Here is a 12,512-nt window from a genome sequence, read left to right on the forward strand (position 1 = left end):
TGCCCGGGGATTACACTGACTTTTAAGAGAGCCTCACAATCTTTGATTGTTTGCTTAACTCTGTATTTGAAAAATTATTTTTACAAATAATAGGTTATTGGGCGCCTGGGTAGCTCACTTGGTTAAGCGTCCTACTCTTCGTTTCAGCTGAGGTCATGATATCGCGGTTTGTGGGTTTGAGCCCCACATCGGGCTCCAGAGTGAGTGCAGAGCCTGCTAGGCATTTTCTTTCTCTTTCTCTCTCTCTCTCAAAATAAATAAATAAACTAAAAAAAAAAAAAAAAAAAACTTATTAAAAAAGACACAAATAATAGGTTACTGCTGGAATCCTCAAAAGATTTTTATGTTCTTTTGCCAGGCACCTGAGGTCCCAGGGCTAGAGCCAGGGCCAAAATTTGAGGTCTTTCCGAGTTGCTTAGAGTACAACCCACATCCACTTTAGAGTAAGCCATTCGAGGTCCCAATCTTCAACAAACGTTATTATGCTTGAGCGTTCTGGCCTTGGTGGGTTCTAACACTAGAAACCTGTGATTTTATCCTGCAGTTCTTCCTCCCAGCTACATTCTATGGATTGATAATGTCCCTGGAAAAAAAAAGACATCCTTTTGGGGTATGGTTTCAGGAGGTGGGAAGGGATGTAACACATCCAGTTTTGTGTTCCTAGCAAGTGCAGGATTCCAAAGCTTTAGACTTTTGCTAGGAGTCTACTGCCCAAAGAGGCTGTCTTTCAAGAGCTTTCCTGTACTGGTGAATGTCTCAGAGCAGATATGGCTCCAGTTCACGTCTTTCCAGTCCGATTCTCTCTCTGTTCTATGTCAGGTAGTTGTTAGCTCTCTTTTTGGATTGTTGCACTTGTTTGTAACTACTTTTTATATTTTAGTCTACCTTTTCTGGTTATTCTCCAATACTGGAAACAGAAAGTTAAAACAAGTTTAATTCATTTTGCTCAGATTTCAGGTGCCCTTTGAATTAGAAGATTCGCATCCTTCTTTCACTCTGGGAAAGTCTCGGCTATTGTTGCATCGACATTACTTTACATTTTGTTTTTGTCATTGCTATCATACTGTAAGTCACTCTGAGTTACTTCTTTTTCAATGACTGTTTCTTTTTTCCTAATATCCTGTTCTTATTTTAAGGGATAACTCTTTAAATCTGAGCACGGTTCTAGAAATGTTTTTCTTCTCTTCTTTAAATTAACTACTTTCCTCAGATTCCATAAGCTCAGTTATTATGTTTCCCACCATACCTCAATGATTCTTGTTCTCCTACACCTAGCTGTCAGTTTTAGGGGCGCCTAGGTGGCTCAGTCAGTTGAGCATCTGACTTCGGCTCAGGTCATGATCTCACAGTTTCTGCGTTTGAGCCCCGCGTTGGGCTCTGTGCTGACAGCTCAGAGCATGAAGCCTATTTCAGATTCTGTGTCTCCCTCTCTCTCTGCCTCTCCTCCACTCACACTCTTCGTGTCTCTCTCTCTCAGAAATAAACAAACATAAAAAAAAAAAAAATCTGTGTTCTGGTCACAGTTTTCCTGTCTGTAGGTGTTCTGACTGCGAGCTCCATATAGGACAACCTAAGTGCTCATCTCTGCTTCACTGTAATGTCAGAATTACCAGGGCTTCATTCCAGGTACCACATCCATACTAAAATGCTCCATTTTTAAAAATGCTTTATTACTATTACTTTGAGATACTCTTTGGTGTTTTGCTTGGGGTAAAGTTGGCTGACCATTCTCTGTCAAGGGTAAGGAAGGAGGTATTGAGGACATGGGCCCTCTTTTGCAGTACCACAACCTACCCTCTACCACATCCCATCTAGAGTTCTATTGGGCAAATGTCTCTCACCACTCAAGGAGTCCTGAAGTGGTGGCTTTCCTGCCTTTTGTACCTTTCAGATCTATTTTTTCTATTTCCCATGGGCCATGTTATTAATCACCAAATAGTACTATCTTTATATTTTTATACATAATAGTATGTGATACCAGGTAATAATTATTACGTTCGGGCACAAAAAGTTCAAGGTCTTTGATCCTTGTAAGACCCCTATGAAATACATCTAAACAAAGTCAAGCTTGGAGATACTAAATCAGATGCTCTAAGACACAGAGCAAGCTCTGCTTTCTTACTTTTCAAAATCAGAATCTTTTTTATTTAACCCAAAAGTTGATGTTTCTAGATACTAGTCCAAACTCCAGGAAACCCAGGAACTGTGAAGGCTCACTTATTTGACGCTAAACTAATATAATATTAGGAAATTGCCAAAGGAGTTATATATCAGACTTAATAGGACATAATTCAGTAAAAAGGACTCCACTGAAAAGAGGAAAAATACCAAATGTTTCATTTTTCATTATGACTAAGTGCAGTATGAGGAGCAGTGAAAGTGAAAAAATAAAACATACTTCCTTTTCCATAGGCACAGTTTTTAAATTCAACTCCTAGCTTTCAAAATGCAACCCAGATGACCTGAAGAAATTTTCCCCAATTCATTTAGACTCTTAAATTTTCTTTGATAATTTTCAAACTATTATGCTGTTTTTATTATCGCCCTTCTCAGAATTTCATTGAATACCCTATGGTATCTAAGGAAACCCAGTTACAATAAGTCTTCCCTAAAAAGCAGGGGGGCGGGGAGGGGGAACCAACAAAGAAAAAAAAAATGCAAGCGCAAGCTTTAGTCTTTGCTTCAAATAGAAACATGATCAAAATACTCTGCAGACACAGTAATCAACATTTTGAGAGAGAAAGGCAGAGTACACTGTTATTAAAAATTTGGAATTCAGTGATTAATTCTTTTACTCAATTTAGTTTCATGAAACAGCCAATCTAGCATTCGTATTATTATTTCAGAAAGCTAGCTAAAACATTAGCAATAGTCTGAGTTGCCCATTAGCAGGGGGAATAAAAGCCTGATTATGATTTTTATGCTTCATACAGGTCATTCTAAGTTTCACTCAGGATCTCCCAGCAAAGTACAGTACATAATACCTCTTCAGTAGACATTTCACACGTCTAACCAAATGTACGTGCACACCTCTTTTAAAACTTATTTTTGTAAGATACCAAAATAATGCAAACGATGAAAAATGAAAATTCTAGAATACACAGTACTTACTATACCTCAACACTGAAGTTCCTAAAAATGATCAAGGAGCTCAAAAAGAAACATGTTTGTATTTTATTATTTTCCTTTTCATTGATGACTTTTGCTTTTAATTAACAAAACAAACAAAAACAATAAACAAAAAGCAGAAGAAAAAACCTTTCAGTTTTTACAACAAAACTCACCAAAAATGTTGGTCTTCACAGTAAGTGCAAGGTGAGTATTATTCCTTAAAATTTCAACGGCCTTCGCAAATGTAATGTTCTCAAAGTTTTGTCCATTTACTTCCATTATCTTGAAGAAAAATACAAATTATGACAGAAACAATATTAGCTACTTCTGCAACCTTAGGTGTAATGGTGAAAAACATGACACCTGAACAAAATGCACCTATATGTGAACAATGTTCATCTCTACGAGAAGTGGAATTACCACTTAATTTTTTTCTCTATATTCTATTTCCCCAACTCACTACTAAAAACATTTTTTAAAGTTCATTCCCTCTGAGAGCAAAGAAAAAATTTTTAAAAAACAGGATGGTTTATATATGAAACAAAAATAAAAAAAAATTTTAATGTCTGTTTATTTTTGAGAGAGACAGAGCACGAGTAGGGGAGGGACAGAGGGAGAGGGAGACACAGAGTCTGAAGCAGGCTCCAGCTCAGCACAAAGCCCGATGCAGAGCTCCAACTCACGAAGCAAAAGATCATGACCTGAGCTGAAGTTGTACACTTAACCAACTGAGCCACCCAGATGCCCCTATATATGAAGGACAATTTTAAATCAAGACACATCAGCTCATAAAAATTAGTGCTTGTGTATGTATGTGTAAATTTTACTGAAATATTCTAAATGCAAATTTATTGCTTTTAAAAGACAGAATTCATTCAAAAGTGATACTTTAAATATATCTACTATCCTTTGCTGATGCTGAATCAGGAAGTCGAAAAGCAGCAAGTACAACTGCGATGGATTCTTGCATGTGATGTGCTGACCCTTCACAGAAGGCTTCCCAAACTTGGCTGTACCTCCAAATCGTACAGAAAGCTTATTTAAAAAATACTAAATCTAACAAAAAAGGATAAAGAGATAAACATAATGAGAAAAAAAACCACAAAAAACAGATAATCAGCACAGAGGACAGATGTCAGGACTCACACAATGATTCCAACACGGTAAAAAAAAGACTGAGAAACAAAATATGAAAAGAGAAACCACAGAAGTAAAATGCGGAGTTGAAAGAAGTCTTGACACATTGAAATGGCTCGAGTATCGTGCAAAGATAATAAAGAGATCTATTTTTTAACATATCCCAAAGAAAAATTTGAATTCCACGGACACTGAACAAAGAATCTTTAAGCACCACTGTGGAGTTGGGGGGGTTGGGGATGGGTAGGAGGACAAACAAAGGAAGCTAGAAAAGAAAAAGTAAAGGTTGGTTTGGACTTCTCTTGGGCCATACTAAAATGATGTGATACTTTTCTATAACATCAATGCTCTGAGGGATAAATAACTCTGAACAAAGAATTTTATACCCCACTGAGCAAAAGCATTATCAAACATGCAGGGACACAAAAAACTATAGTATTTATAGGCCCTATATAAGACAAGAACTAGAAGAGATTCGAAAAGTACTAGAAGACACTGGTGAAATGAATCTTAATCATGGGGGCATGTGGCACAGATGAAATGGAGGTGATCAATGACATCAGTAAGGAAGGTGTAAATGTGTACATGGTTATTAGTGATAAGCCTCCGAAACTTAACGCCAATGTCAAAAGTATTCTCAAAAGATAAATAATGTTAAAAATGACTTAATAATCTAGATCTAACATTTCAGATAATTTTAACAATAACTGAGAAGACTTGAAGGAAGAGGTAAAAAGCAGATAAATTTTCTCTCAAAAATGAAATAATCTGATTTCATTGTTTTTTTCCTTTCCTGTGAAGAATGAGATGCTCAAATGAGTTTAAAACAAAATACTAGAATATTAAATACACTGATTCTGGAATTCTGGCTACTAGAAATTGTTAATGAATGGTGTGGGGTTAGGCCCAGAAATCTGTTTTTATAAAGTTCCCTTAGTGGAAGAAGGGGATCATTAAAATTTTAAACCAGCTTCTTAACCCTTGCACTCTTGGTATTTGGGCTGGATAAGTCTCTGTTGTGCGGGTGTCCTGCTGTGGGGTGCTGGAGGCTGCTTAGCAGCATCCCTGGCCTCTAACCACTTCATGCTAAGAGTAACTTCTGGATCATGAGAATCAAAATTATCTCTAGACACGCCAAATGTCTCCTGGGGGGAGAAAATCACTCCCAGTTGAGAAGCACCGCTCTGCAGTGTGGAAGTTTTTACAATGCGAATGCATTCATAATTTAAAAAGAAAAGCGCTAGTATAGTTTAGTTAAAAGTCAAATAAAGCCACACTCTAAATGAAAAAATGAACAAACAAAACTTTAAAATGGGGAAACATAACCTTCCCAAGTGATTTAGCTAAATTTGAAAAAATGACTCTTTGGTGTGCATGCGGATCACCTAGAGAGAGCACTCTGTTAAAAACACAGATTCCTGGACCTCATCATGGCAGAATGTCACTAGTACAATTAGTAGAACTGAGGTAGGCTTAGGAATTGCATTTTTTAGTAACAAGGTTCTCAGGAATCACATTTTGGACTACACTGCTCTACAGTTATCAAATGCGTATACAGAGATAATAAATCCCCTCCAACTTCCTCCCAGGGTCTCCTTCATTTTCGTAGTCCCTTGCCCAGCTTCCTCTACTTATGGATGTAGTTCTGTTACCATAGGACCACTACTTAAGCTAAACCATTATTTATGGCAATCTTTGGCCACTTACCTTTTAATGTTAATTAAATTTCCTTACATTGGTCATGCTTACTTGAAGAAATATCACATGAGAAAAAAAGTAGCAGACATTTTAGTTATAAGAAGGCTTTTAATTCAAGTGGTTGTGTATTTATTTACCTGATCACCACGTTTCAGTCCCGCATCAGCAGCTTTGCTACTGGGTTCTACTCCTTCAACAAAAATACCAAATCCCTTCTCACTTCCTCCATTAAGGCTGAAATGCAGAGGGGACTCCCGGGAAGCCTTTTGCAGCACAACCTGCCTCCACTTGGCCTTTGCAGCACAGGCAATATTCAATAACCGGAGATGACCATTCATTTTCTAAAAAGCAAAAAAGGGTAGAACGTATATAAATGTATGGATTTATTCCTATAGGCTTTTAAAAATCACCTAAAATCATCAGAGTTAGAGTTACATTTAAATACAGAGTAAAACACATACGAGTCAGGGTAAATAAAACTGAAGGAGGGAAAGCTTCCACCGGAGAGCACTGTCAAGATTTCTCAATAGTTATTTTTTTTATTTTATTTTTTTTTCAACGTTTATTTATTTTTGGGACAGAGAGAGACAGAGCATGAACGGGCGAGGGGCAGAGAGAGAGGGAGACACAGAATCGGAAACAGGCTCCAGGCTCTGAGCCATCAGCCCAGAGCCCGACGCGGGGCTCAAACTCATGGACCGCGAGATCGTGACCTGGCTGAAGTCGGACGCTTAACCGACTGCACCACCCAGGCGCCCCATCAATAGTTATTTTTTAAAACATCTAGACAGTCACAGGTCAGAAGAGATTTCAAAATGATGTCCCACTTAGAAAGGGAAGACAAAAAAATTACTTCTCATGGCATGAACTTTCCTAATACATATTCTAGTGCTATCGTGCTTATCTCCTGGCTGTTATATCAATCCAGAATCTTGCAGGACCTGAATCATCCTTCTGAATAATGTCTAACAGTCAAAGACACATTCAAGTCTCTGCCTCTTCGAGGTACATTAGTCCTGTATTATTTTAGGTCTTTTTTATGCCTGATAACATTCTAACTTTCAGGTTTTGACACCAATTTAATATTCAACTATTCTCCAATAGCATAGTATGTGTATATCTCATGTCCATAAAAAGCAGCTAAAGTTTTTTCAAGGCAGGGACCTAACCTTACACCTGTTCTTATCCTATGCAACACTTTGGAGTACAATGTAGAATTTAATAAATATCTGATGACTGAATGATTACCAAAAAAGAAATCCCACAACTGTAAGGCAATTTCTGTTTTCCATCAGGCCACGAATATCTACAAAGTGAGCACTGGAAAACCCATATGATGGTGGTGAGCTCCTATGGCCTCTTAAGTTCCCCAGCCTCTGTTCATTCTTCCCATTCTTCACAGAGCTGGAGTGCAGCTGGGAAAGCTACAGAACTAAAAGATATGGGAACAGACGAAAATCTGCTGCTCTGTCCCTTTGTTCAACTCCATCCACTTATACTCTTGAGTAAAATCAATGGTTCTTGGGCATTTGCTATGTGACAGGTTTTCCTTTCAGATGGTTACTTTCATTATAGCTCATTATAATCCTCATAACAGAAACTACGGACTACTATACATAAAACAACTGAGGCATAAAAAGGTTAAGCAACTTGTCCAAGTTCTCACATCTAACATGTGGTATAGTTTGAATGCTATTTCAGGCAATCTAACTCCTGAGCTGCATTATTAATTTACTTCCTAAAATCTCAAGGTGCCTGGAGCAGACAATTCAGTTCCAGTTCATAGTTTTATATGTGACACAGAGTAAATTAATTATAAATAGCCACTGTCAAAGTTAACAGGAACTTGAGGGGATTATCTTAGGTGTTATATATTTAGAACAAGTGAAATCACATGCAGAAGGGAAACTCATAAAGTCTAATGTAGATCTGATATATAAAGCAGGCCTTAAAGGTTGCACAGAGTTCAAATATCAAGAGGAGAAGCAAAGACTTCAAGTTTGAGAGAATTAGTGAAGAATATAAAATAATCCTGTTGGCTAAAATCAAGGGTACCCAGAAAAAATACTGAAGATGTAGGTGAGGTACCTGAATATATAGACAAGGAATTACTTTGGTAGGAAGTACCTTAGCTTATTTACAAAGAGAGAAATATTCATCTTATTTGTGGCCTAAAAACAATCTCTGGCCATACAAAATCGCTAGAACAAAGAAATACTAGAACTAAAATTAGCCATTATAAAAGATTAGGCATAATCAAATGAGCCCCTCAATGCGGAGTGAAAAAGAAATGGCTGAGAGGGGCTATAGGAAATAGGTGTACGCTAAAATTAGTGATGCAGGTGACTATAGCAAATGAATGGACATCTTGGCCAGGGAATTCAAGGCAGAGAAAGAAATAGCCCACATATACACTAGAGATCATAAGACTGGCTGACTGGCTGGAGACAGCAACATCATCAGCCTTAAAACGAACACAGAAGAGTCAGGAAGAAGCCTGATTTCTGTTTGGGTTAATGGCAGAGAATGAGCAGAATCTAAAATATAAATTTCGAAGTTCTTAGAGCAGACATTCAAGACACAAGAGAGAATGGAAGTGTTCTGAGGTGCTGTTATTTGAGGATCAGGGAAATCCCTAAATCCTGAAGAAAATAAATTCTTTGGAGTCTTACTGTATCTTCCAGATTTTTTTCAAATTCCTCCAGAAATCGAGTCATAGCAGGATCACCTTCAAAATCATTAAAGTGATTGTTTACCCATAATAACACAATCCGTGTTACCTGTAGAAACATGAAGGAGACAGTATAGTTATGAGAGGCATTCTTTCTGTAGAAGTATATTACAAAAGCATGTCCAAAACTGAGGGGGAACTGAGCTATATGGCTAACCCCTTCGCCCTCTATCCTGCACACAAAGGGTTCATTCTAATATGCAGGCATGGTTTGGTCTGAGTTTTTGCTTCCTTGGGTGCACAAGCAACACAGAGAGCCAAGACTGGACCCACAGTGAGAAAACACAAGCCTGTTTACTAAGCTATAAGAAGTACACAGGATGTATACCTCAGACAGTATCCTAAAATACAAGCTTCTAAAGGGCAGGCAATCATATCAAGAGCCTTTACATAGTCAAGAACATGTTTAATCAAAATTATTAACAAACCACATCTGAAACCTACTTTGTTAGAAATACTCTGAGTCTTCAAAATTGTAAAGTGGTTTGATTACTTTGTACCACAGATTAACAGAAAAATTACTGAAGTTGAACCGAATAATGTACCTAACAATGGAAATAATTTAAGTCATTTTTTTTTTAAACTCTGGTAGGATACACACAAAAGCCACCATTTAAACCACTGTAAGGTATACAATTTAGTGGCATTTTGTAGTTATAGGTGTGCAACTATCACCATTACCTAGTTCCAGAACATTTTTATCACCCATTAAGGAGTCAGTCACCTCACATTCTGCCCTCTCTTCTATGTGGAATATTTCATACAAACTGTGACCTTTTGTGTCTGGCTTCTTTCACTTAGCATTACGTTTTCAAGATTGATCCATGTTGTGGCATGTACTACATTCCTTTTTATGGCTGAATTAATACTTCATTATGGCTATACCACATTTTGTTTATCCATCCATCAGTTAATAGACATTCGGGTTGTTTCCCCCTTTTGGCTATAGTCAGTAGTGCTATGAACGTCGGTATATAAATTTTTGTTTGCATACCTACTTTCAGTTCTTCTGAAAAAATACTAAGAGTAAATGCCAGGTTATATGCTAATTCTGTTTTACTCTTTGAAGAAATGCCAAACTGTTTTCCAGAGTAGCTATAACATTTTACATTACTATCAACAATGTCTGAGAATTTCATTTTCTCCAGTCACATCCTTGGCAGTGCTTGTTATTTCCTTTCCTTTTTGAAAAGCCATCCTAGGAGGTGTGAAGCAGGATCTCACTGTGGCTTTTTAAAGCTTTTTTTTTTTTAACGTTTAGTTTTGAGAGAGAGAGAGAGAGAGAGAGAGCATGCGCGCACATGGAGGAGGGCAGAGAGAGGAAACACAGAATCCCCAGAAGGCTCCGCAATGTCAGCGCAGATCCCAACACACAGGGCTCAAACTCATGAAATGAGAGACCATGGCCCGAGCCGAAAGTGAGTCGGACGCCTAACAGAATGAGCCACCCAGGTGCCCCTGTCTGTGGTTTTAATTTGCATTTCCTTATAACGAATGATGTTAAACGTTTTTTTAAAATTCTAGTTTTTTATTTAATCTCTACCCCTAACGTGGGGATGGAACTCCTGAACCGAGATCAAGAGTTGCATGCTCCACCATCTGAGCCAGCTAGGTGCTCCTTAAACATCTTTTTCATGTGTTTGCTAGCTATTTAAGTATCTGCTTTGGAAAAATCTCTATTCAAGCCCTTTATTTCTTTTTTCTTTTAAAAGATTCTTTTTTTTTTTTTACATTTATTTGTTTTTGAGAGACACAGCACAAGCAGGGGGAGGAGCAGAGAGAGAATGAGACACAGAATCTGAAGTAGGTTTCAGGATCTGAGATGTCAGCACAGAGCCTGATGCGGGACTCGAACTTATGCACTGTGAGATCATGACCTGAGTGGAACTCGGACACTTAACCGACTGAGTCACCCAGGCTCCCCAAAGCCCTTTGTCTGTTTCTAAGTTGTGTTGTATCTTTGTTGTTGGACTATAAGGGTACTTTACACATTCTGGATACTAGACCCTTATCAGATAGAAGATTTCCAAATATATTCTCCCATTCCATGTGTTTCCTTTTAATTTACTGTTTTAATTTTGATGAAGTTCAATCTATGTTTTTTTCCTTCATTGTTTATGCTCTGAATATCATATCTAAGAAACGACTGCCAAATCCAAGGTCATGATTTTTCTTTTAAGTTTTAAATGAAAAAAAGTTTTATTTTTTTAAAAATAGCACGTGATCACTGCAAAAGATTTAAACAATACATAAGGATACAAAAAAGTTTAATACAGTCAATGATTTTAAATCTCTTAAGAGTTTTATAGTGTTAGCTCTCATATTTAGGTCACTAATCTACTTTGAGTTAATTCTGTATATAATGTAAGGTAAAGGTCCAATTTCATTCTTTTGCATGTAAATATCTAGTTGTCCCTCACTTATATTTTTGCTCATTCTTTATTTAGCATGCCTTTATTTCTTCAGCAACTGAAGTACCTACACATAACTCCAAAGGGCATTGGGGGGGGTGGGGATGGGGGGGCAAGCCTGTAGTTCTGAACACCTTAGTTTCCTAAACAAGAGAATTCTACAGTCTAGCCACATCTAATTGTTTCATTTAAAATATAACTCAGAAAGATACACCAAGCAATTATGGCCCTTCTTCTATTTTTCTTAAAATAACTAACTTCCTACCAATTTGCTGAGGTATTGCAAGTCTTCCCATTAAATGTACAAACACTCCATGAAATAAGCTAAGATTATCTACAACAGCAAACAATGTTTAATGACAAGAAAAAAATACTCAAAGGTAGATTTAAAATAAGTCACTGCAGGGATATATTAAGGACAGAAAGATTATTTTAAAATGATAAAAGTGTAAACCCCCCAAATCAACATATTGCTATTTGGGGCTTACAATCAATCTAAGGTCACTTGAAAATAATTTACTTGGTGAATAGTCTTTCTAACTATTAATCACCTTTTAAGTGTTTTATTGATCTTCATGAACAAACATTTTGATAGAGTTCAAAACACTCTCAAGCAGCTATCATGTTTTTTGAGTTTATAGCTTTATCACAGCCTATTTCAATTTTTAACTTCTAAGGCTCATTTCCACTTTTAACATGCTGTTTTGTCACAAAACTAAGTAGAGAAATGTTGTTTAGGTTAAGTGAATCCTGTTATCAAAATAAATATTTATCAATTGCAAAAGATTTTATGAATAGAATTTAAAGGTTAAAATCACTTTTTCATATTTATAAAACCAACCTTATCCCTTAAGCTGTCAATTTTAAACCATTCCAACAGTTTGATCCCAACATCCAAAGGACTCTGAAGAAATGTTCTATAAGTTAGTAGGAAATCTTCTATATAAGTTGGGTCCACGATGGAATGCTCTTCTATTAAATGCATGATGAGACGTTCAGGTGTTGCCTAAAAATCCAAGGATACAAAAGATTATTAAATAAATCAATAGCTCAGGAAACAAGGAACTCTACTGAGTTCCCTTTGTAGAGTGACTTCCCTTTGTAGTCACTCTATTACACAAGTTCTCAAAGTAGAGTTTTACCCTTAAAACACTTAATACTGGGAGACGGTAGTCTTTATAGCTTGTAATCCACCAGCACCCAGAGGCTGGAAGACAAAAAAGGCAGAGGAATGAAAATATCCAAAAGCATTTACTCAGTTATAGCTGTTTTTCCTGGCATTTTACCATAGGAGGGCTTTTGAATTTCAGTGATTTACCCCTGATGTGGCCTGGGGTAAAAAAATGACAATGTCATTTTTCTACAACTGGTAGAAACGGGAAGATGACTGTCTTAAGGCACCAGAGAGTAGTACAAGTTAAACT

The 12,512-nt window shown here is 37.0% G+C and overlaps 1 protein-coding gene across 10 annotated transcripts in view; it reads right to left on the minus strand.

Moving 5' to 3' along the window:
- The window catches only part of RAPGEF6 (Rap guanine nucleotide exchange factor 6), a 188,009-nt gene that overhangs the window by 63,490 nt on the left and 112,007 nt on the right, over window positions 1–12,512 (minus strand). For all 10 annotated transcript variants that reach the window (XM_053220571.1, XM_053220563.1, XM_015067414.3 and 7 more), the window contains 4 exons: window positions 11,930–12,094; window positions 8,619–8,726; window positions 6,084–6,287; window positions 3,285–3,393 (listed from right to left, as the gene is read on the minus strand). In XM_053220571.1, the coding sequence (XP_053076546.1) occupies window positions 3,285–3,393; window positions 6,084–6,287; window positions 8,619–8,726; window positions 11,930–12,094 (586 nt within the window). The remainder of the gene's footprint in view (window positions 1–3,284; window positions 3,394–6,083; window positions 6,288–8,618; window positions 8,727–11,929; window positions 12,095–12,512) is intronic.

This window comes from Acinonyx jubatus, chromosome A1 (genome assembly GCF_027475565.1).
Source record: "Acinonyx jubatus isolate Ajub_Pintada_27869175 chromosome A1, VMU_Ajub_asm_v1.0, whole genome shotgun sequence".
Classification (NCBI taxonomy): domain Eukaryota; kingdom Metazoa; phylum Chordata; class Mammalia; order Carnivora; family Felidae; genus Acinonyx; species Acinonyx jubatus.